This window comes from Parambassis ranga, chromosome 10, assembly GCF_900634625.1.
Source record: "Parambassis ranga chromosome 10, fParRan2.1, whole genome shotgun sequence".
NCBI classification, from domain to species: Eukaryota; Metazoa; Chordata; class Actinopteri; family Ambassidae; genus Parambassis; species Parambassis ranga.
The window spans coordinates 18,184,552-18,211,264 of NC_041031.1; the positions used below are offsets into that span (position 1 = coordinate 18,184,552).

Genomic DNA, 26,713 nt, shown 5'->3' on the forward strand with positions numbered 1-26,713 from the left:
CACACACACACACACACACACACACACACAGACACAAACATACAGAGACAGTGGCGCCACTATGGGTGGGCAGATTGTTATTTAGGCTGCAGCGCTCTGCTAAAGTCTGCTGATCAGATAGAAGGATGTGTGTGCCGTGACTTATTTGTTCTTCTTTGAGTGCGTGTTTGTGTTGCATGACAGTGGATTCACACTCACTGACAGGCACGCCAGGGCCTCCAGATTTATATAACACTCCTACACATCACAAGGTCATTCACATTATGCCCCAGTGCATGGCTACATATCATATATACTCTGTGCCTCAGACAGTCATTAGAAAAACAACAGCTGATGTTATGCAAGCGTTATATGTGTGTGTGTGTGTGTGTGTTGGCCACACACATCTAATGCAGGAACTGGGCTCAGGTCAATCGATACAGGCTGAATAATTAATGGCAGAATGGAAAAGATTTACCTTTAATCTTATTTTATTATCTAATTTTATTCTTGCTGATTTCTGTTTGCTGCTTTTCAGCTCTTTTGTTGTGTCCTCTCTTTGTTTCTTCTCTTTATTAAGGTGGCTTTATTTTCTATTATTTAATTTCTACACACAGGCTTCTTTCATCTATTCTTTCTAAAATCTCCAACCCTTTGTTCATTTTTCTCTAAAGTCCTCCTTTCTCTTTCTTTCTTCTCCATGTCTGACATGTCTTCTTTTTTTCCTCCCTTGATTTTTACTGACTTTGAAGTAAACAATCATCTCACAATCTCTCTTTGATACTGTAGCCACGATTATCCAAAAAACATTTTTTTTTTTTTTTTTAAATAATCTCACATCTACTCACATAAGACTAGATTGTCCAGAGTTTACGTCAGTTCCTTTGTCATGTGACTGCCCTTTAACCAGTTAAAGTCTCAGCAGGGTCCCTAAAGCAGTGACTGTCCTTCTGACGCAGTGATATCATGTGACAGAGCCTCTCCTGCTGAGCAGAGCCCCGAGGAGCTGCGCTGGGTAGCTGCATCTCCAACTATAGATTCTTGATGGACAACATATAATCACCATAAGTCCTAAGTAGTAAAGATAATATCTGTGGATGCTCTCATTCATCCAGGTCAAAGTCGTTTCCAAGAGTTTAAATCGAGGCAACTGGACTCAAGGATTGGTTTTTGAAGACGTTCTCCCCCAAGTGGCTCCTTCAGTTCTGCTACTATTGTGGTTGGGAATCTGTGTTTTATGTGTTCAGACCTTTGTGGGTGGATCTTGGAGAAACTCACATGACTAAGATCCCTGTTGTTAGTCAATGGTCAGTTAACGACCAGAAGCTGTGTCATCTTGCACCCTTTTCTTGCCTGAGGACTTAAATGAAAACTGTTTGGGGGGTTCCTGCTCTCCTTCAACCAGCAGCAAAGTTAACAATTAAGCCCTGAAGAATGTTTTTTTATATAACACCCTTTCTGAGGTCATTTTAAGCATTGCCTTCCCGTACTGGTATACGATGAAGGACAGATAAGACCACAGAGTCTGCAGCAGAGAGTGACTGATGTTGTCCCAGGGTCAGAAGACACACGCTCATCCACATGTGTCTAAACTATGTTATTACAAAAATTACACATTTATTTCCGGCCTAAAAGTACTACAAGTGTGCAAATATGCCAAATGAGGCACTAGTTGGCAAATCATAGCTTAACCTGAAAGTGCTACAAGCACTTGGATTAGATCAGCTCCTACAGCCACACCTGCAGACAGAGATAAGACCCTGATACCATCTCCAGGACTCACAACTTTAACAGGTTGTTTGTTTGTTTAATACTGAAATCCTTTTGATACCGACCTGAACAGACAGCCGCTCTGTGATAACGTCAGTAGAAAACACATTGTCTGAGTGTTTTCAAGCTTTAGTTAAGAGGGTGGATGGTGATGGAGTCCAAACATTTTGGCTGTTAACAAATGGAGATGAACCATCTCAGTTTTACAGTGATTGATATAAAATTATTCAAATGAAAAGACATTATTCAACTTGTTTTTCTGATTTACTACCGAAGCCATCTGAGGTTATTGCATGGCAGAGATTAAGATAAACGCTTGCCAGAGTCACTCAGATCGCATAAATCTAATCTGCTGTCTGCTAACCTGATCCCTCAGCAGGTTAGTGGTCACAGGCATGCACAGGCTGAGGGCAGAATAAAAGCTGTGGTAGCACATTGATGTCTGTTAGCATAGCCCTGTGTTTATGGAGAGTAAAGGGAATTAACTCTGAATGTCTAACTGTTTATCTATAAACATATCTGAGGCACCACAACAGAGCCATGCACATGCACCATAAAATTAGAACTCTAGACAGTATCTTCTCAGAGGGTTGCAGTATCAGGATCATCTGTGCCACTTAAGGGAAAGGCTCAGACATTTACTACCATTTAACCTTAAAACAAACCTTAATGATCCATATTCAATGTATTGTTAAGACAATAAAAAACATTATTAGAGAGCGGCTTCTTAAATTTAATCTGGTTTAAAATGTATCCTAAATTCTATATTAAAAAGATGAATGATAAGTAATCTAACATTTTATCTGCAGAAGGGACTTTTATATATTAAGAAATATAACCAATGAAAAACTAATAAAAAGCAGCAACAGTAGCAACATTTAGAAAAATGTGTCTAATCTTGACTATTTTCACCAAGCTGGAACTATAATTATCTAACCTAAACACTAGGTAGTTACTGTATTTATGTCAAATTTACTACACAAGCATCAGTTTCACTTAATTAACATATGACCTGCGGAGCTGACGCACTGTTGTGCACTCATGTTAGCTGAGGACGGACAAAACAACAAAAGCATCTCTGTATGACTGCTGCTGCATCAAAATTAAATGGAAGCAGAGGATGTTTGTGTGTGAATTAATGATGTCGTCACAATATTAATGTAGCTGAAGCGCAGTGTGTGTGTGTGTGTGTGTGTGTAAGGTTAGTTCGAGGTTACTTGTGATTCAATAGAGGTGCTGTTGTCAGCAAACCTGACTGTTCTCTTCTGGCTGGGAAGCAATACAGACTGCAGCGGTCTTAGCATTTACCCCCCCACACACACACACTCAAACCAGCATGGACGACATATATCTCAGTGCTCTGGCTCTTTATCTACTTCAGACATAGATACACTTCATCTGCTTAAGCCTTTACTTCCCTTCACAAAAACTCCAGCAATTCACAGAAACACACGCTCAGTTGCACACATGCTTTAAAACGACATCTTACATCTCATAAACAGCTCTTCTTGCTGCCTGTGAAACAGTAAACATTTATAGACCTTCGTCTCAGAGCCAAAAGCCTGCCAGAGAGGTTTATGGCAGATGTTTGTATGCAAACGCTCCAGTGTCTCAAACACAGACCAGGTAGGAGATTTAAAATCCCAACATCTTTTGTAGCTTCAATGCTGCTCATCTATTTATTTCCTCTGGACTTAGGGTGATAGATGAATACTACAGCGCTGCTTCATTTGTCTCCTCTTGACTATCCTACACTCATTTAGCCATCAGCAATTATCAGCATCCACAGTAGTCTTCAACCTTCCTCCTTTACTTCCTCTTTCCGCTTGCAGCGCTATGAGAAACTGATGCAAGACTGCTACCGTACACTTTTGAGGTCTGCACAAAGTGTGTGTAAACATTCAGCACTGTCTGAAAAGCAGTCACAGTTTCTGGAGACGCGTGCAGATAAATGATGCCGTGGGGTACAGCTTGTGAAGCCAGATTCCAGCATGGTCATCATCCTGTTTGACCTTGGACTCTGATACATGGTCACTACACTGTGAGGAGCTACTGTGCAGTCTTAGTCCATGTCATCGCCATGCACCCATGGCTTGGTCTTCAATGCATTATACTGCATGCATGTAAAGATAGCGTGATTCTTTACAATGCCTGCCCTAAGAAATACACCTGTAAGTATTACACACGATGAAACCCACTAAGTGATATCAAAGCTAAAACACAAACATGGCCAAGATAATTGTGCGATGAAAATCTCAAGCTACAACCAATATATGTAGTAAAGAAGCCACTTAAGCCACGGCTTAATACAGCTCAAGGCAGTAGCGTAGATAAGATAAGATAAGATAAGACTTTACTGATCCCCGGAGGGAAATTAAGTTGTTACAGCAGCAGAACAAATAACATGACAGTGCACAATGTGCTACTAGAGTAGCATAAAAACTAGAAAAAGGTAACGAATAAGCTAGAATTAAAATACAGATGAGAAATGTACAGTGGTGTATTTGCGTCCTACATCATGAATATCATGAAATAAAAAAACTAATTAACTCCAATAGGAGTATTATACTGTTGGTTATATTAATGGACAAGAGGTGCATCATGAAAAAAGTCATACTTCTAATTGATGTAGTTGAATTCAATGTATTCATGTATTCAATTCTGTTCTATTCTAGTTTTCAGCTCCATGAGGTTGGTGTCCACCAAGACAGCACCAAGTCCTCACAAAACAGCAGCTGAGACCAGAAAAAAGAGTGTTTGGTATTGTATTTTTTTTTTTCAGACTAGACCAGGAATTTTATATTCAACTAATTCTTGAATATAAATAATAACAATGCCTTAAAAAGGAGCAAATGAGTACATTTTCATTTCTAATGCCCACCACTCAAACAGCCGTCCCTTCCTATGTGTCGACATTTCCAGACAGCACCCCCCCGCTTTCTATATTTTTAGATTGCATAACATAATATGAGCCGTTAAGTAATGCCACGGCCCCTTCCTCCTCATCTTCCTCTGAACTGTTTCTATTCCTACCAAAGTAAACACTCTCTCCTCTTTTATCTCAAACAACAAACAGCCTCATTTCCCTCCATTCTTCCATGTATAATAAGACTTTAAATCACTTAGCATGAAGGTTTCCATTCATTTGTTTAAGCTATTACAATTCCCATATTATTCCTGTCATTCTGCCTCCACATTTCATTCACTGATTCATTTTTCATCTAACCACATGTTTGCTTTCCCTTCCATCCATCCATCCCGTCATCCATCAAATCATGTATTCCAGTCAGACCACAGGAGTTACATAACCCTGGTGTTTACCTCTGCAGCAGAATGTCACAGGCCATTCTCATTTTTCGAGCTGTGTTTTCTTTCACTGGGATCGGCCCTTTTTGTTGTTTTATGTGGTTTATCTGCCAGTAGATCCAGCCGGTAGGTGTTTCAGTGCAAGGACTGGTATATCTCTGTTATATCTGTGGATCCTCTTCCTCTTCTGCTCGGTGCAGTCAGTGTGCTCACCCGCAGGTTATTAAAGTCCAGTCTGTTTTTTTATTTTTTGAGCTTGACTTTTAGCCCAGCTCAGTACGATTTTGATTTCTCCCTTTTTGTCCTGTCTGTTCACTTGACACATCGACACATCTCCTATTTGAAGCTGTTCAGGTAGGTCTTCCTGCCGTCTCAATCTCTTCTCCTTCAGTGCAGGTCAGCCTCTCATCCAGTGGGTAGGTCATCCCAGTTGAGCACTTTGAGGTGTCAGCGTCAGCACCAGCAGGTCTAGCAGCAGAGCCAGAGTATCACCAGGGTGCATACTGTGTCGTCCTCTGAAGCAGTGCGTGAATGAGTGTCTGTGTGGAAGTATGTGTGTGTATGTGTGTGTGTGTGTGTATGTGTGAGCGAGAGTGAGGTTGTCTCACTCACTGCACTCTGTAAAAGTGCTGCAGTAAACATCCAGGGCTCTGCTCAAATATACGAGCTTCTGATATAACCAGGCAACAACCCCAGGAGGACCAATGGGATGAGAGGGGCTGACGTTGAGAGCCAATGGTGAAGAGGGAAGGAGTTATGTGGGCCAATCTTGAGGCAGAAAGTGGGAGGGGGGGACTCGATTTTTTTTTTTGGTCCATTCAGCGTTGTCTATAACACAGCACTTATCACAGCCGGCCCTGTGGGCTGTGTAATGGTGTTCATGCGCACAGACACACAGACACACACCTGAAACATTACATTGCCCTGCATGAGCCCTTTGTAATGGGAGCCTATGTCAAACATTTATACATTAAGCAAATTATAGACCACTGAGGGGCAGAAACAGTGAGAGTGAGCTGTGAAAGAATGAAAGGCGAGGGAGTGAAGGGACAAAAATATTAACAAAAAGAAGGAAGGTGAGAAAGGGAGAAACATGAGAACCCTAACATGACAAAATGAGTTTTAAATTTCACTCTGAAAATCATTCCGTAAAACTAGGCTGGTTCCATGTATCCTGGTAATGTGTCTGCACGTCAGCCTGTGTGTTTCCAATAGGACAAGACAACAGATTAGCTTCTTTCATATCAAAGCCAGAAGCAATCTCGTAGTCAGGATTATAAAAGTGTTTTCACAGAGCTAGTAAAGGAAGTCAAGCAAAAGAGGGACTTCACCGACTATAAGAGTGTTACTAAGTGATATGAAACCGAATGACAAAACCTAAATATTGAATCATAATGATATAGACTGTCAAAAGTGAAAGAGAAGTAAACCCTAATCAACCTTTTCACTCCATTCGTCATCAAACGTTTCAAACAATAGCACTTTGAACAATTTAACATGCTAATTAAACATTCTTGGGATGCACATTAAGGCTGTGTGAGCATTGCACTGTGTGCAGTAAAGGAGACGTTATGGCACCATTATCTGTGGCCTCAACAAAAAGACTCAGATCATAGATAATCCTAAAAAAAATCTCAAAATCTGAACATTAAAAGGAATAGGAATGTGTTGCTAGGTATATAGAGATCATTTTAAGCAAAAGACTAAGTAAAAGGACGTTAAATCTTGTCTCAAGAAGCAGTGTAGAGTTATTTTAGGACACAGTGTAAGTGAGATAAAATGCTCCTGTGGTTTTTTTGGGATATCAAACTGTAAGGTAAAAGACGTCCAGGGCATGTATTATGTTTGGAGAACGGTTGATGCTGTCATGACTTGTCAATGATAAGGCAAACATACAGTTAGTCAGACTGGAGGAAGGAGAAAACCTTACAGAATGTATTTAAGTCAGATTTCCAGAGCATCCCTGGCTATTAAAAAAAAAAATCATCCAAATTAAGTGATAACGTTGGACACTGTGTCCGGCTCGAACAGTTCACTCAGCTGTGGTCTGTCTTTACAACTGTAATGTTCTAGAACTGTAAAGTTCTGATGTGATTAGCAAACAGAAAATCCACCTATAAATGTGAGGGTTCGGTGGTTTTCACTGCTTTATAAAATGTCACTTTGGACTTTGGGATGAGCCGTTTGGTCATTTGACTTTGTGTCAAAGTCAGACTGAAACATGTGTCATGACCGTAAGACGCCCTGAAAGCTTCTACTGTCTCTAAGTGTCTAATTTTAAACAGTGTTGTGCTTCCTGTCTAGGATACACCTGTCTAAACTTTATGTCACTCCAGAAATTCCTCAAGGACTGAAAGGACAAGAAAGAAAAAAACATTACACAGCATTATTTATAATCAGCCTTCCTGGTATTATTAATAACTTTACCAAACTCTAAACTGGAAGCTGAACTTTGACTCGGTGACTAACAACAAAGCAGCGACAGTGAATGTGTTGAGATGTGAAGAAGTTTTAGCGGCAATCACAATAAGTATTTTCTCTGACTTGGAAGCAACTGCAGTTTTTAGAAAAGAAAGAACTGTGGGTGAGAACTGTTAACACATGCCGACGAGTAGTCCTATCTAGGTCAGTTTGTAGATCATATTTCATACTCTACCCAGCACTGACGCCCAGACCTGGACACAGCTGAGAAGTGAAGAGCGAGAGGAGGTGATGAAGAGGAAGGTGGAGTTCCAGTTGAATATTAATTGATAAGTCCAGCCACACTAACTATAGACATTATAGTTAAGATACAGTATTTGCTCTCACTCATATTTCTAACTATAAATTTTCATTAGTGTACCGGTATATAAAAACATGAATAAATTTTGTCCATATGAAGTAATGTATGTCCTCTGGATTCAGCAAAACAACCTGACCAACCCATTAATTAGGTCACAACAACACCAAAAGCACACAGCTGACATTGCTGTGCTGTATTTATGTCCATGTATAGGTCACGCAGACATGTTACATCCAAGATGCACTTGACATCCTATACAGAACACTGTGCTACCTAAACCACAACCCTAAATAAAAACCAACAAAATCAGGGTCAACATGTAACACATAGTAGCAGACAGTGTAGGACATGTTTACATCAGCAATTTCCTGACACACAATAACCCTGGAAACCATCAAGGCCTGTTTTAATGTCAGAAAAGAAGAAGTACCTAAAAATCCACAATGTTTTTTGTACATGCTGAGTTTTTAAGGCCACAGACTGCTATCTGTGACAAAACAAAAACAATCCTGAAACTGATCTAATAACAGAGTTCATTTTATGCCCCTTTACTTTTCAAGTAGTGAAATCTGAAGAGGGATGCCCCCAAAAACAACACACAGTTCTCTTCAATACCAAAAATGTGATTTTTTGTTTTTGTTTTTTGTGCATCTTTGTGTGTCTACTCAGTACACACTTTACACTCACAACCAGCAGGGATGCAAATAAAAATGTTATCGACAGCATGCACAGGCCCAGGGGGGCTGAACAACTGTACTTGGCTCAGACATAATGAGATGACAGGGTGCACAGGGAACATATTTGCTGTTTAAATGTGTGAATTACTAGCTTTCCTAGTTAGATTTATGTAATGTTGAATAAGAATTTTTTTAAACACATATTTTGGGCCTGGAAAAAACCCTGGCTACATTGGCAGCTGCCTCTCCCCTCACAAACAGGGGGACCCTACAAGCACAGGAAAAAAAAATGGAATTATCAACATACATATTTTTTTCTGTGGTACCCAATTGGTATAAACAAAATTAAGTATGGAACACTAAATATTGCTGTGTTTATGTGTCTTTGTGCTTAAACATGAAGTGCTCCCGTTGCAATTGCACGCGACCCAGAGCGGCACACTACATGTATTCGTGTCTGTTTTTATCAGTGCACGTGCACATAGTTGGCACATAAACAGAAAAACCAGCTCTCCATCATAGTCTGGTGTCACACAGGGATATAATCATGTCCACAGTCACATAAAAATAAACCGAACAAAATCTATTTCAGTGAGGTCACAGAACAGGGCTGTCTGTCAGCCGCATGAGATGGTACACACTACATTCATGCATGGCTGGTGTAATGGCTGTACTGGGAAGACTTCACTAGCAACAATGCAGATGGAGAGGCTCTCCTTCAAGAATACAACTGAGGACAAGTGTTCTGTAATGTGTTTAAATCCTCTTGTCCGGGTAGACCTTCACTCCTGAGGTCTGGTGTTGCAGTTTCACTCAGACTACAGATCAATAAATCGTTCACAACTGGGGACACTTTCCAGATCTTCCACCCCTTCTCTCTCTCTCCCTGTATGCTGCTTCATGGCCTTCTGCCCTCTAAACTCTAAGTTCCCCTCCATTAATCCATCCTGCCGTCTGCCCTTCTCCTCCTCAGTGGGGCCAAAAGTGCTACCCAAGAGCTCTGTCCCTGAGGCTGCCAGGACATTTTGTGGGCTCATGAAAAAAAAATGGGCATGAGCAAGAGAGAGAGGGAAGCAGTGGCGGGCTCAGAGATGGATGAGAAGAGAAATACCATGGATTATATATAGATCTGGAATGAGCAGGGGCTGTCTGAATGTAAGGTGTGTGTTTGGCTGTTAGGGTCTATTAAGAGACCACTGCCACGGCCACAGAGGACAGACTTTCCTGTCTGTCAAGTGCTAGACAAACAACTCTGGCCACAGTTAATGTTGAGTCACTAGATGGGAACCTTCTCTCTGGAGATGCTTTCACAGCTGGTTAAACTGTTTGTCAACGAATGCATGATACACACATAGAGCAAAAAGCCCAACAGGTCAGGTACTTTCATCTAAAATACACATGGAGCCTTATGTACTTTAACCGTCATTGACACCTGACACCCTGATAGCAGACCTGACAATCATATGTAGGGACATCATTGATATAAAAGGCTTTAAAATGATGCATTGATGCAAAATGAACACTGACAGGCCCTTAAGATGGAACAGACTAATTTGCACAATGACCCCTGCCCTTGGGGACATCAAGGGAAACTGATAGCAGGGTTGCTATTTGCAATGACTGCTCAGCGTCAGTCATGTGAAGACGACTCACTGCTATAAATGATTTTATCAATCATAACAGGTTGATTCCACTATGAGCTAGAACTTATGTTATCTGCAATCTCTACATAATTAAATTACTTTTTAGTGTGGAATGTTGTCAGAAGGGGTTACAAATATGGCAATAATCTCCCAGATCAGACAAGAGGTCAGACAAGGTCACAGGGATGATGGTGGCAGGCTAGCCATGGCTAACAGAGAATTAAAACCAACTCAAACAATCACATGAGATTTAGAGATTGACACAGTCTGGCCATCGTCTTTAGGTTGCGGATTTACCACATGCAACCCCCACTCCCCCTTTTATCACTAAGCTCCTCTATACAGTCAACTTCCTCTCTCTCTCTCTCTCTCTCTCTCTGTCACACACAGACACACACATGCACAGGATTCGTCATGTGTTGCCCCACAAACAAAGTATTAACCCCTAAAGCACTTAAATATGAAAGCTGGACACACGCACAGATGACGCACACACACACATCGCAGCCTGAAAGTGGATCTTTGGTACAAGGCATGGGACAGTTCAGGAACAGTTCACGTTCAGTACGTGTTTCTTGTTCGGTTCAGGACATGTGCAGCAAGTAATGCAGAAAGGCATTTTTTCTACTGGCACACAGACGAGTGTTGCTAATTTGCAGACTCTCTCGCTAAATCTCCAATTTCCAAATCTTTTTTTTTTTGTCAAAATTGACACTGTGCACAGAGAGGTGAGGTGTGGGTGTTTACACTGTAAGAAACTGCAAGTGTATGTGGCCTATAGATTACTGCCTGTAATCATCTTAAAGGCTTTTGGCCTGACTATGAGCCCAGTCTGCATTGTAAAGACTTACAGTCGACTGATAAACTGTCTTTTAACAAGTAGAAATGTCAGCTACGGAAAAAGGGAAGCAAGCACTGCACAAAGTCCTGGAGGAAGACAAGTTGGTGTAAAATGTGTAAGTGTCTATATACAGCAGTCAAGGAGCAGTGCTCAGTAATCAACTTAAAGGAGATCAGCAGATCGGAAGAACCTGGGAGGACCTCAGTGTTCCAGCAGGAGGATTTAGCTCAGGTTCTTCAGCCTTAAACATTATCCTGTGTACGTGCGGATGTGTATGTATGTGTGATTTTTTTTCTGGTTGGTTGACAGACACCACATGTCTTACCTGGCTGTGGGGCTGTCATCAGTGCATGTGTGTTGTGGTGAGTCGGAGGTGGAAGGTCCTTCCTCTCCATCCTGAGGCAGTTCTTCACATTCTGCCTCACACTTATCATCATCCAACAGCTCTGTGATCTGAAGGCACAAATATAAAAAAGGAACAGACACAAACACTTATTAAGATATGAAAAGAAATAAATACATGTTTTAAAATCAGGACAAAATGATTCACTTTTAACAGGTGTGGCTATTTTACCACTATCAACCATTGCCAGTCAAACCTCACATGGTTCAGAGCATCACAGATGCATACAAAATAAAAGAAACCCTTAAATATAATTCAAAATGATGGTCTTATTCCTGATTCCTCTGGATATTAACACAAAAATATTAGTATACAATCAGCTCTTAAATCTAATTCAAAGAGGTGTTTCTCAATTATTTGTTTGACGACAATGTGAAATTAGATAGATAGAGAAAAAAAAAAAACAGAAATTCCAACAACCACTACATGGTACTACTATTATTGGCTATAATAGTGACATACTAACTAAGGGCAGCATCGCTGGAGAAAGGAGAGTGTATATACTCTGCGTCTGCCAGACAGAATTCAAGATCTGTCTCTCAAGTCTGTTCCTTATGACATCTAAACATAGATGAGGTGAAGAGTGGGGCAGAAAAAAGAGAGGGCGGTGGAGCGACAGAAAGGGGTGGTTTAAAGTAGGGGTCGGGAAGATATCGTTTTCATGTTGACTTCGCAATGTACCCATGTGTAATAGTCATATTACAAATTGCATAATGAGACAAAGTGGGCCCACCTTAACATGCGATCAAAACCTTTTGCCTGCCAGACAGAAAAAAGGAAAACTACTGATTTTGCATCCTGTCCAAAATCTGACAGGTTACGGAAAAAGTAAAAACAAAAAAAGAAAAGACTAATACAATGTAAACGAAGTAGTTTCAGCTTAGAAGGGTAGAAGCCAAGGCAAGAGGGGGTGATAATGAGTCTTCCAGTACAAGATGGAAGGTGATATGGGATGATGGAGATGAGGCGGGGGAGGGGGAGTAAATATGTTGACAGAAATAACTCATCTTCATCCTGATAGCTGACAGCATGTGAACAAGACACTTGAAGAAATCCTTTAGCTGGATCAAGCTCAAGGATGTGTCTTCTGTCTAATTACTTATATGTGAGTGTATTTTTCAAGGAGGTGTGTTACATAATACCATCAGCTGATCTATACCCTGCTCCCTTCGGTTGGAGGGGAAAACCCTGGAAAGGGTAAAGCAGCTTTGTCATTATGAGGCAGTGCTTCGTCTGCATCGGTCTCTTTAACTTCTCCTCTAGCCCCCTTTTCCTTTTGCCTCTCCTTCACTCCTCTCAGCAGCAACCCCATCTGCTGCTGTCACTGTGTCGTTGCTATGGAAACACCTATTCAATAAGCTCTGATTGGCTGTCAGGGAATTCTTGCGTCGTCACATGTGCAGATCTGGGAGGATGACTCATAAGACATAGCGTTTGTGTGTGAGGGAGAGAGACTGGATAAAGAAAGCCTGCTTACACACAGCTTCCGTCCCATTTCTTATCTTTTCTTAGTGACCTCAACATGAAGGACTACATTTTATAATGAACAGGAGTAAAAATGACCCCTGTGAGCAGCTACACAGAATCTCACCTTTATGTGTAAACCTTAAGGAAATTATTAAATTATACAGAAATCTGAGAAATACTGTAATATTTAAACTCTGATGCTGCCTTATTGCAGGATCTGGAAAGATCCCAATACCACATTATATAAACTCTAACATTCATCTGACAAATGCAACATCAGATTACTACATTTTTATGCCAGACAGGAAAATAATATCATCTAGATCTGGGTTGAACACATGGAGTAAAAAACAGGAATCTAGCAGAACCCCAGGGCACTGACTGAAGAGCTGATGTGCATCGCATTCATGTAAAATTCATCAGGAATATGAACGTTAACTTCAATAAACATAACCTTGAACGATAAAGCATGTATCAAGAGCACATTCTATGAAGGCTGCTGGACAGTTCTGTGAAAAAGGGGCCTGTATATCACTTTAATTACAAAATTCCCTCTGTGTATTAACACGTAACACATTAACCGTTGACTTAGAGGAGTTGACGGTTAAAGCACAATGAGACATTATGTCATGATTGTGTAACTAAACCCTCTGGTTATAGGCGTCCATTCAGATGCCACAAAACGAGTTATGAATATTATCAGGTTTGTGCTGAGTAAGCTACCAGAAAGCCTCTGTGGTGACGTAACATTATTAGAGGATAAGAGTACTTAAATCCCCCGTCTGGATGAACTAGCATAGTCATTCGTCATTTAAGACTGTAAAATTTTAATCGTGTTATTTCACAAATCAGTGTAAAACCTGATCTGGGTTTGTATTATGTGGCCTTTCTGGATATCACTTATATGGTGTGCGAGAGAGTGAGTGTGGGTGAAAAGAAGAGACAGAAAACAACCCGAACAAAAGGTCATGTCTCTCGTTTAGTGGTCTGTTCAAAAGGACAGAAAAAAAACTGGACTGACATCATCAGACTGTTTGTGGGACAAGAACACAGCAAAATGATATCTAACTATACACAATACTGAGACTGGCCTACATCTGTGGTTTTCAAGGGATTTCTGTATGCCACAATCCTACTGATGTTTTTTTATAGCAATAAAGTCAGGACAGTGTTTCCGAATTTACAATACATTCACGTCATTCATGTCTATGGGTGCTGAAAACAAAACGAGCTGCAAACATGCTGTGACAAGGAAAAACTTACTGTTGTATTCTGTGAATTGTTGTTTTCACTTCATCGCACACAACATATCATACTTCTCTTCCTCTCCAATACTAAATATACACTGGGTGATCAAGAAAGGTTACTTAAAACAGCCTGTCTCATATCTGGGTTTGAGGGCAAATCATATTTAAATCAGAGAGAAACAGTGAAGTCTCTAAATGAGAATAAGAGCATTTCGAAACAGTTCCATCTCCTCACTCTACTTTCTCATTATCCTTGTCTGCATGACTGCACTGCTTACTTCTACCACGGGAGACAAGCACTCTGGCCTAATATTCTTGCAGTGAGTGGGCTGAGAGATCCAGAATCTCATCTGTACTAAATGTGTTAGCAACTCGTGCCATCAACATTCATACTTTCTCTGACCACTTCTAAACACAGTCAGAAGTGCAGCTGAGCATTATTTATGCAAAGTAAGCAATGTAGATGCCCAAGTGTTCATATGATGTGTGTCCTTCTTATGGAGATATGATACATCTACTCCGCAGTCCAACTAGGTCATGTTCTCGTCCTTAAATAACTCCACATTCCAGCCTACATAGGTTATTGATCAACAGCTTATTACTTGTGTGTGATCATGTAAGTGTTTATGCTCAAACATATACAGGGTATTCTCTGCTGCTTAATTATTGAATTAGACAGAAGGTGACGTTCACTGTTAAAGTTATGTTTTTATAGTTTAATATTATTGCAACAAAAGAGAAAGGTGTTCAAGAAGCACGGGTGTGAGAGTCTAAATGAAATGAAGCCATCTTTTCTCTGCAGTTAGCAAACAGAAGCCCTGGAAAACAAAGATATGCTTATCAAATAGGGGAAGTGTGCTTTTCACGCTCACCATTGCTCCATTTCACAGAGAGGCACAACAAAACATGTCACTTTCTAATGCTACAGGATGCTCCGTGAACAATGCAATGTTTTTTCTGCCTGTTGTGCATCCAGAGACAATGAGTGCTGACGAATCACAACTGACTCTAAACTAGTTTTTTTAGCTACACTTCCACTTTTTTACAACGCCTCTCCGTTTCTTAGACTGTTGTTTATTTCAAGTACTCTAACCTTGGTCGTGGATTTATAACCTCTCTCAGTAATTGGCATAATTTAAGGTATGTGTTCCATTTAAGTGCAGATGATGTGTGTGTGGGAGTTAATCCCTTTCATGGGGACCTTTTCACATACCGAGAGCCATCCCCTGTGCAGTGCAGGGGCTGAAGGTGTGAGCTGCATGGTTACATCATCAGCAGCTTCTTTTCTTATCCTCCTCTCCTGCCTTAACACCACCACCCTCCCATCGCTCCTCACTCTTGTCTCTCTGAATGCTCGTCATTTCCCCATAAAACCGCCCACTTTTTTGCCCTCTCTGTTACATAAGAATCATGGATCGACACACAGATTATACGCCTCGACAGATTTGTCTCGCTGTCTTGGTTGTCTTTTTATGCTTTCCTTCTCTTTCCGTCTCATAGTCATCTCACAATAAACTGAGCACAATTGGGAGACAGATGTTGTTGTTCTGAGCACTATTTCAATCTAACTGTCTTTTACAAGGCACAGCTTTATAAGAGGTTAGATTTTTTTTGTTGAATGAAGGACAAGTATGGCATAAGATTACTCCAAGGACTCAGGATTACACACTGGATTGGAACAAAGACTAGCAAAACTAGAGCAATAATGCAGGCGGTTAAAAACAGGTTTGACCTATTGTTGGTTTCTCTCCAGGCCCGACTCTACAATGACTGTCTGACAGTCCTCACAGTCACGCTGCTGCGGTGGACAATGTACTCTTAAATGTGACAGGAACTGAGGTAGCACGGTGATACGAGATATGATCATGGGTGGTCTCATAAAGATTGTGTTAGTGTATATGTTATCACATAAAGATACAATGTAATCAGGAAAGGTAAATGTTACTGTTAATAGTTTTAATCAAGACAGCAAACTAGGAAACGCTTTTGTTGCTCTTACAGTGAGGGCTAGGCATGTAACACTATGCACGGTAATCCCTTTGAATGCCAACTATCAAAACAAAGCAGTGTGGTATTAACTTTAATTGCTGAGCATTTATTATATCTCCTGCTCCCATGGTGGTAACAACATAAAATACACTTAGCCTAATGTGCCCCTTGGCCCAAAACACATACAAACAACAAACATGTTTGTACATCTATCTCTAGCTCTGTTAAACCTGCCAGTAGCAGACAGAGATAATGCTTTTTCTTCTTTCTAAAAGCAGTTTGGTGACATAATAAAATGTTAATCTTTCACTTTTTCTTTTTTAGTACTAAAAGAATTTCACCTCTGACCCTGGCAGAGTTAAATATCACATTCTACTGTCTGGGTGCCATTATGAGGAAGAAAAAGACAGAGAGGAGGAAGACAAAGGGGATGTTGATGGTTTTTGTAACAGAACTATTTTACCATTATGCCAAGAATTCTACTGGCATAAGCGCAAAGAATTCTTGTTTTTATTGTTTATTGTTATTTTGTTGGCTGTGGAAAAACAATGCCAAACAAATAAATAACTAAACAATCATGGGGGGAGTTGATGCTTCCTCACACAGGCAAACAATGAAGAAATGAATTGTTTTGTATGGAATTCTTTTCAATGTTTGTATTACAGGGTACTATTCAGAGATTCAACTTTCGGAATTACAGTAAACAAGAAAGAGTCACACTGAGAAGATATAAGTTTAAAGACAAGCCAAACCTGCTCATTGATGGAGCTGTAGTCATTGGTGGTGGAGACATCATCGTCCTCTGAATCAAACAGGCCTTCCTGATTGTCCAACAGCTCTGCAAGGACTCGGCTGACAGACTCCTGATCCCGAAGATCCTCTCCTTCCGTTGTCAGGCTACAAAGGGAAGACGGGAGAAGAGTGTGTTGTGTTTGCTGCGCACAGTGTCCAGTGAGGTACTGAATATACATCGTTGTATTTAATGTATTTAGTGTATTTAGTGGAATAATTAATTCTTACTGGAAGATATCTGGTCCGAAGACGGCGGCCAGCGCCCCGACGTTCCAGCTCTCCTGCTGAAGGGATGCCACGCTGGACAGGAAGCGGCACAAGAAGCGCAGCAGGCCGTAGTTTAACTGTGGAAGCTGCTGTAGCAGGTACTTCAAGTTTCTACAAAGCTCTTCTTCATTACTGTACTCTGTTGACATTTAGAAGAGAACAGGTTGCCATCATTGCTAATGTCATATATTGCAGACTTTTCTGCATTAGTGTGTGTGCTTATAATATTAGGATCGCCATTAAAACTCTTAACATGCGCCACGCTCAATTTAATTACTTTAAAGATATTGTGTAGTGAATTACAGATGAACAAGTTTGACATGTTTCTTCACAGATGACCTCACAAATTCTTATCAAGAGAGAACATGCACACAGATAAGATTATGTTCAATCCACAGTTAATGCCACGTGGAAGGTGGCATTGGGGGAAAAAAGTGTAAGAAAGGCAATCCTTTCACAATGCCACAGTAGAATATAATAGACAGACAAATTAATGACATGACATGGAGTCCCCACCACCATTTAGTTGTAATCTGCAAGAGAGCAACTGGAGCAGCCACCATCATGACAGGGGGATTAGAATAGATTATCTACAGGGCAAAGGCGACACAAAAAATGGAAACAGAACAAATGGGAGATTTGTGAAAGCGATTAGACACTGTCCATTAAAACATTTGAAATTCCATGGCTTTCTGTATTAAGATGTAACACCGATTCACCAGCATATTCTTCACTTGTTGTTTTCCAAAAATGGAAAAAAAAACATCTCAAAGAAGAGATTAAGTAACCACAGAAAGATGCTTGCACTGAGCAACCAGGGAACATCATTTTAAAAGGGTGGGGACAGGAGAGGCAGACACTGATAATATGAAGAAGAGGAGGAAAAAAGACTGAACCGCAGCACGCAAGCTAGTTGGGTGAAGAGATTGTTTTAGCCAATCAGACAGCTGTACTCTGTATTCACAGCTTAGATAACCAGCGTCTGCCTACATGGACAGAGTCATAACAGCTTAATGTAAAGTCAACTAGGAGAACAGTCCAGAACGGCGAATGTTGTGCATGTGTTAATGCCTTCATGGCCACCTCTCCTTTGACATAAACCAAACACAGGATGGGTTTGTAAAAGCAAGATTGCATGAGTTACCTTGATTTGCTGGTTAGAGTGGGTACAAAGATCACAGAGAAGGAACTGAGTGAGTGATGAAGACATACATGGTGACATGAGCAGAAGCAGTCCCCCGATACACACCTTGGTGTAGCTGCAGTATGTGTCCCTGTATAGCTGTTGGAATCACAGGCTCAGGCAGCTCCTGAAGGAAGAGCCGGAGCAGACTGACTGCTGATGCCAGATCGGCATCCTTCTCTAGCTCCACTTCTTCCCCGCTATCGTAGCGCTGACGCAGCCAGTCCACTCGCTCTGCGTTGCCATTAACCAGGAAGAGCCCCTCCAAGTCCAGATTACCTGAAAACACAGATGGCAGCAGTTTTTAGTACATGGCCTGCTAATAGCTGTATTTCTGAAGCTCATTAGAGCCAGCTCTCACCCTTTACAAAATGTTTAAAATCTCTAAACAGAAAGCTTGGTTGTACCTCCTTTCTGATAAATTTAGGTTTATAAAATGACAGGTTATGATCTTTGTCATGCTTTCTGTGAGTTTGTCCTGGCTGGATTTAAAGTCAATGTGTTTAATACAGAGAGCCTTTTTCTACAGACCAAACATGAGCCGTATCCCCAAAGCACACAATCTGGCATCATAAAATCCACAACCAATCCAATCAGATGATCCCCTTCACCATTTTAGAAATGTATCAAGCAAATCCATCCCCTAGATTGACATGAAAGGCCTGCTGTTATTTTTTCAGCTCTATAAATGTAGAATGATCTAGATGCTGCACTGGTACGCAGCTTATGTAAGATCAGCATGTGTTCAGAAACACAAGTACAAAGATATGTGCCCCTCCCTTAAATGAATAAGCAGATGCATGACCACAGTAACTGTTATCATTCCTATGTGTGACAACATCACTGAGTGTTTGTGATGGAAGGGATAAACTGAAAGCATCACACGGTCCTGTCAGGGCTTTTATAAAATGATCATCATCATGTTCTTGCCCTCTCTTTGACACAAGATACACCGTATCAGAACATCTTGTATGCATATAAGACATGTTGTTATGTTTACTCAGCATCTGATTCTCTACAAGCCAGCTTTTGCTAATGTCTTAAACAGATCTGAAGCGATTTTCCCCATTACCAACCAGTACTGTCACGTTGCAAACAATCATCACCAATCACATTTTTTTATTTTCTCATTATAATGGCTACCGTAAAGTGATTGGACATATTAGGATCTGAGGAGGGAGATGGCAGCCGGATGCACTATGGGGAAAAGGCCATCTGCTATAGGCAGTGTGATGCTGAGGTTGTACCACCTCATTAACCATTGCTGTAAATGTTAATACACAATGGGTATTGCAGGAGGGCGGATTTAACTAAAGAGGAAGTGCTTGAAGATATTCAAGTGGTAATGTTTAACCTGCATGTTATGAGACAACCACTTGGTGATGCCTCCTGACTTCTCATAACAAGTGTTAATTGTCAGTTTAATTGCTTAATAAGAGTACTGGGAGACTTTTATTATTTATATAGTAGTCTATATGCATAGAGTAACAGAGGTCACAGTTGTGTGTATCATTTAATGACAAATTATCTATTTATCCGATGTTTTTGTGCCCTTGCTAAAAAATACAACACTGCTCAGTTTGGTACAACACGGCGAATATAATCTAGTTAGTCTCTGTCATAGCTTTAGTCTGAGAAGCCTTTTCATCATTATCTTTGATTATAAATAGTGCATTTACTTCATAAAACATCAGGCATCACAGAGATTAAGGCATTTTCACAGCCTGAATAACTTCCTGACAGCCAGCACCACCCTAATTAATGCACCAGCAGAGACCCTGGAGGATTAAAGACTTCTTACATAACCGCTTATGGTCAAGACAACCCCACAGGTCACACAGAACCACAAACCTCCTTTGCGCATTTCTGGAGGGGGCATTGAGGGGACACTTCATTCCATAAGTTTGAAAGTGCATTGGCATGACGGGTTTTACAAGAAAGTGCTTCTGCTTTGTGACTGGTAGTAAAATGGAAAAGGAAGTTTTTTCTAAATGTCTGTCACAGCGGATGTTTTATGTTACTAAAGTCAATATAAACATCTTCGGAAACTCTAATTTAGGGTGTTCAAAGTTCCTTCATTTAGCTGTCACATCAAACCTTTGTGACATTTGCTTTATTTTGTGAATAATTTTTTTTTGTATCAACAAGTAATTACATCCTCTCTGAGACACCAATACATACATACCTGCTCGTTCTAAGGAGATGACATAAGACTAAGATCGTGCTCTGTGTGAAGAGAAATGTTTGAGGCCGGGGCCAGCACTTTTGGTAGGTTGCCCTCTCCACAGTCTCTTCTGTTTTCACAAGTGGAGCTGCAGCTGACCGAGCTGTTATGTAAGGGGAAAGGAAGCCAACCACGGAGCTGTCTGTTGGTGCTTTCAGAGTTCATCTTATCATGGATCTCCACTAACAACATACGGTATTTTGGTTTTATCGTGATGCAACGTCAGTCATTGCGGCTCATTGACAGCAGAGCGTTGTCAGGATGTGACCGTCACAGGCAGCAATCAGATGGAACTCAACTATACTTAATCAGATATATTTTTTTAAATATGTAGCTCTGCATGTTTGGTCAAACAAGTGGAATTAGATGAAGGTGCAAAGCCATGTGATGCTGTATAGACAGATTTTAAGAAACTATATAGAATGCTATAACAATATTAGGGGACATTATGTAATGGCTAACTACATAAACCTCAATTAAACACTAACTGGAGTAATTATTAACTAAGGGAAACTACTTGCTAACAAAACATATGAAATAAAAATGGGCAACAGCTCTGCTCTAGTGATAGATAAAAGGACAAATCTGCAGGCCTGAGGCAACATGTAAAATTTTATCTAGAAGGATTACATTTCAGTAGAACTGCTATTTTATTCATTGGCAGTAAGGTTTATTCCTGAGTGTAGCTGCATTTATCATTTTTATCACAATAAAAATTCTGAGTTAAACTGTACTTCTCAACACAGATGCAATTACATTGTTCAATATTTGGTTTCTTTTCCTGTTTATTCTTCTTTTATGCTTCAGAGATAAGGCGCTCAGAAGGAGACATTTAATTCTTGTGAACAAATGCATCACCACAAACGTGGGCGTACGTATGAGTCATGTAAATATCTACAGTATATATCTGTGACACGTTCTTTTGAATTTAAACTAGTTTGCACAATTTTGATAAGAGTGTGTCTCCATCACTCACCATGCTCCTCGATGTAGTCTACGATGTGTTTCACCAGTGCAGGAACCTCGTGGCCGCTGATTGTGTGCGTGCGTGTCACCTCCTCCAAAGGAACGCCAAAAACCCGTGTGGTGTTGGCTGAGCTCTTGCCCTCGTTGCCTGGCAACGGAGACACGCTCTTCCTCATGGCCTCCTCCACCTCCTCCTCCTCACCACAACCCCGCCAAGACCTCACGTCTTACAGAGGAAAAAAGGAAAAGAAACAAGATTTGGAAAAAAAAAGACAGTTACAAAATAACTGAAGATTATGACAGTGTATAAAACCTCACTTTACATCATCAGGCAGATCAAAGATCATTTTTAAATATATTATTTAATACAGTTAATGTTAACCCAGCCTTTAAATAGCCCTAAAACCCTTAAAACACAAAAGGTCATGAAGGACAAATCAGATTCCTGCTACTCCACTGTTTATGCTCTATGTCATCCTCACTTCTTGGCTTTACAAAGAGGATGCCTTCGACAGTGGAATAAAAATCAATGCAAATAAGCACAGGAAGGCAAGGTTCTGCAGCAAAAAAAATACTTCTTAAAGTCTGACGTTGATGGTGGTGGGCTGGTGAGTAATCTGAATGCAAACAGTGACAGATGGTGTTCAGTCCACTCATCAAAGGGAGGAGGAGGAGGAACATCACCAAATGTGTATCAGAAATTATCGGTGAATGTTGTCTATAGTATTTTCTTCCAAGAATCATAAGGATTTTTAAACTCAGATATGATGTCTAAAAGGAAGAAGCACCATGTGCTATATTCAAAACTGAGAGGCTGTGTATCTGTTGTATGTGGGAACTCTTCAAAAAGTCATAAGAAGCTCTCTTAACCACCTAAAAATGTATGATTATTAAAAATGTATTGTAAATGACTCTAGAGTATTGTAAAGCCTTGTCAGCCGTATGGGTCTTTTTATCACTGGTTAGGAACCATCCAGTCAGTCGTGTTTGTGGCTTCATGTGTGTGTGCACTCACCGTGTAGCAGTGAAAGTGTGTCCTATCCTCTCCTCCCCTGGCCAGTAAACCGATGAACCATCTATGGCTGCTTCAGGTTGTGGCAGAAGATGAGCCGGTAGTTCCTCATTGACGGACCGCTAATCCCTCTTGCAGGATTCCTTTCTAGCTACACTGGGGAAAGATATAGAGGACAAAAAGAGGAGGGAGGGATAAAGGAAGGAAGATGGTGGAGAAGGAGGAACACAGAAAAGAAAGGGCAAGAGTGGAGGCAGAGGTGAGAATAGAGAGAGAAAAAGATCAACATTAATACACATTTGGTTTGCTGCTTTCTATACAAGTACAGTGAACAACAATGTATTGTGTTGATTCTTCTAATTTATTTGATTTCCGTATAAAAAGAAGTAAAAAAGAAACTTTTACTTTAACAAATTTAAACCATCATGCCGTAAACACCACGGAAAGCATTTGTTCAAGCAAATTCCTACCAAGCACATGCAAATAAATGAGAAAGAATGTAAATGATTACACAAGAAGATAAAGGAATGAGAGAAAACCAATGTTAAATTGTAATATTTTAACATAGTAGAAAGTGCTTCATAAATGTTTGCCTTCACAACTCATAGCTATTGAGAGCACATTTAGGTGTTTGAATGTGGGGAAGCCTGGGATGGAACCATAAACCCTGTAATTAACAGACAACTCAACCACTTTATCGACTGTTTTTGAGAACATGATGTATCAGGCCCAACGGCACAATCAAACATACACCACACATACATCTGTCGCTGGTTTCTCTCAATCACCTAGGTCATGTGCTGTCCAAGAGTTTAAATCGAGGCAACTGGACTCTTAGATTTTTTTAAAAAACGTTTCGCCACTCCCCCGAGTGGCTCCTTCAGTTCTGCTGCTGTTCTGGTGGGGAATCTGTGTTTTTATGTGCTCAGGACCTCTGTGGGTGGATCTTGGAGGAACTCACATGACTAAGATCCCTCTTGTTGGGTAATGGTCAATTAACGACCAGAAACTGTACCAGGGCCCTGTGCAGGACTGGTTAACGGCCCATTTCTTAGGGTTTGAATGGGGGTGAAACCTGCTGGGAAGAGATGAAAGGACAGAGTTGTAAACAGGTGAGAGCTGATGCCTCAGCCCTCCTCCTCTGTTTGGACAGGGTTTTCCCATTTCACATAGATGGCTTCTTGGAATCCTCTTTCAAACCATCTGTCACATTTTTATCCTCAAAGGAGTGACCGCTGTCTTTATGGTGCAGGTGAGCCACTTCCTGTCCTGAGGAGGTGGCTCTCCTGTGCTGGGACATCCTTTTGTGTAGTGGTTGTTTTGTTTACATCATTACATTGCTTTGTCTTTTAAGATTAAGAAACCTTTATTAGTCCAACAATGGGGAAATTGCTTAATCCTAATCTTTTCCTAGGAGTTTTGTCCTTGGGGTGGACTAGTTTTTGTCTCAGAGTGGAGCTGGGTTTAAAGTGTACTGGAATCTGATGTGTACTGAAAATCCTTCTGAGTTTCTCAGAAACTCCTGATACATATGGGATGCTAATGTTTTTTTCTGCCTGACTGGTCCTGTTCCAGTTGGCTGTCTGCTGTTCTTTTTGCCCGCTTTCACCTGGGCACAGTTTGGGTAGCTACATGTTCTGAGAGCTTTGTTTACTTGGTTTTGCTCCTTAGTTTTGCCTCCTGTCTTTGTGAATATTGTTTATTCCCACTGTTGTAGGGTTGTAGGAAACAATTCTTGAGTCCAGTTGTCTCAATTTAAACTCTTGGACAAACATGTATCTCTACCTTTGAGTTTTATGTACAAACTAAAAGTCACTTGTGTTTCAAGTGGTTAAGAACACTGGTAAATGTGTGTACTTGTCTTTCCTATTTTCTTCCTCTCGCAATCTCATTTTAGAGGCTAGGATGTCAGCTTGTCCAAGATTCTGTTGAAGACCTGAATACAATAATTAAACGGTTGCACGCCAGCATTTTACAGGTCTGTGCATGCCCGTGTTTGCAAACTGTCATATTTAATCATGTGTATCTATTAACTGCTGCCACTTCAATGCGTAACTGGTGGGTGTGCATGGAGAGAGAGACGTTGTCTTTTAAGTCTCTCTTGACCTAGCTAGTCTATTTGGGGGTAAAGCCATGTGATCAAATATTAATAAACAGTTCTACATTTGAGATGTGAAGCAGAACACAAAATGTTCACTTTAAAATCTAACATATTACTAAATTGGTACCTGACATTTAAAGATATAAGTAAATACATTAGTTTCTTACAGTATTTGGCTCCCTAAAATTTCAGAAATTTTAACTGGATGTAATCACAGTGTTTTTCTTATCATGCACACACACTTGGTTGAATGTTAAGTTTTTGCCTCATGCTTTTTCTAGATCAACTCTCTCATTTTTGCTTTTGTGCAGGAATTCATCATGTCTTGTTTTTCTGTCCTTTTCCTTCTATCCTGTTCTGTCACTTCTTTCCTTTCATTCATCTTTGTGCTGTGCTGTTACACAAGCTGTCCGACCTACTTAGTCTGCATCACATCTACGTCAAGAGTGCCAGATGAGTTGAGCAGGAACAGGAAGTGTTACGCCAAGAAAATATAGAGTTAGGAAATATAAATACTGTCTGCTGGTGTCCATGTCTCTCACCAAAACTAACTTTCAAAGGACTTCAAAGAAAAAAAATGCTCTCATCCTTAAAACCAGAAGAATCTAACTCTGCAGAAAGAGTAAGATTACTAGGTTGTAACAGTACTCAAACAATGTTCAGATGGATCATGTGTCCAAGTAACAGAATAGAAGTGCAGTCTGTACAATTCCTCAGGCGTTTCAGGTACAAAAAGTAAAGGAAGCTCTACAGCTGAACTGACAGAGCTCTGATATAAAATCAGTCTTTTTTACTTTTTGGTTAATATAAAACCCAAATCCTTGTCATGACCTTCTAAGCACACTAAATGTTTTACCAGGTTTTTTGAGACAGCGTTCTTTGCATGAGAAGGCCATGTGTTTGTAAGCACCTTTAAGGTCTATCGCACTAACAACCTCTCCTGCTTATAATTACATCCAAAGATTTTAATGTAGGAGCAACAATAAAGTGATTTATTGTTGGTATTCAATGACAAAACCTATGTTGGTGGCTGAAGAGCTGAATTACATTTCTAGATTTTTCTTAAAGCTTATTAAATGGGGTTTTTAGGAGTCATGCAATAAAAGCTGAGTTGAAAGCATTTCTCAGCCTCTATTCATTCCAAAACAGCTGAACTGGCACTGCTAATGTGTAAGCTCCTTTAAAAGCTAGAGAAAATCGCATTGCAGTTCTTAGATTTGATTAGAGTCCTTACTACTGAAACCAGAAGCCAGATAGCTTTGTTTTCGACATTAAAACCTTACTGCAGGAACCAAATGTTTAATTTTGTGAAGGGCTGTTACTCACTAACAAGCTGAGAGCCCAAATGGCAGACTGCAATAGCCTGGCAGCACCAGGGGACAACCCCGCCAGGCTCAACACACTTGGGCATTATCAGACAAAGGGGCAGACAGATGAGGAGAATGGTACTCTGCGATTAGGGAACCCAATGTTCCTAAACCAGTGCCTTGTCTACTGTGAAAACTGACCCTACAAGGCCTCTGCAGTAAAGGTTTTGGTCAGTAATGGACCAGTCTAGAATTGCTCTGTCTGTCTGTGTCTTAATCCCAGATATCATGCTTGACGGCCTTCAGCTCAATGAAGGACACTGTTAAAAAGAAAACTGAGAGAGTTGAGGTGGCATGCTAGAAGAGATGAAAAGAAAACATGAATGAGAACAGGAGGACCAGAAGGGAAAGTGGTCAGACGAGAAGGACAGGCTGGAAATTTTTACGAGGAGAAACACAACAGGTTTTTTTTATGTAAAATGATGATAATGATCACTCTGTGTACAGAAAAGGCTGAATGCTGAAGAAAACCATGCTGTGTAACATTTTGAAACACGGTATATGCATTTTCGTGTAATTTCCGACCATTTGATAAACAAAATGCTTGGTATGAGTAAATTAAACACCAAGATGATAAAACTGCTTATTGAAGGCTGTGAATGAAAAGAGTTAAGGCTCTGAAGTCAGAGATGTTTTTAAGTTTATATTCTGCTTGTTAAAAGGTAAAATGCTTTTTCACAACACTCCAAAATGAAAA

General features: G+C 40.4%; 1 protein-coding gene across 9 annotated transcripts in view; it reads right to left on the reverse strand.

Moving 5' to 3' along the window:
- Positions 1-26,713, reverse strand: part of fam13b (family with sequence similarity 13 member B) — a 48,583-nt gene that overhangs the window by 13,150 nt on the left and 8,720 nt on the right. For 6 of the 9 annotated variants that reach the window (XM_028415392.1, XM_028415393.1, XM_028415395.1 and 3 more), the window contains 6 exons: positions 22,552-22,699; positions 21,547-21,762; positions 18,413-18,625; positions 17,125-17,302; positions 16,857-17,001; positions 11,324-11,451 (listed from right to left, as the gene is read on the reverse strand). In XM_028415392.1, the coding sequence (XP_028271193.1) occupies positions 11,324-11,451; positions 16,857-17,001; positions 17,125-17,302; positions 18,413-18,625; positions 21,547-21,712 (830 nt within the window). In that variant the 5' untranslated portion in view covers positions 21,713-21,762; positions 22,552-22,699. Of the gene's footprint in view, positions 1-11,323; positions 11,452-16,856; positions 17,002-17,124; positions 17,303-18,412; positions 18,626-18,877; positions 19,020-21,546; positions 21,763-22,551; positions 22,705-26,713 lie in introns of those variants that run through there. The other 3 variants (XM_028415388.1, XM_028415390.1, XM_028415394.1) reach the window with 2 other exon arrangements.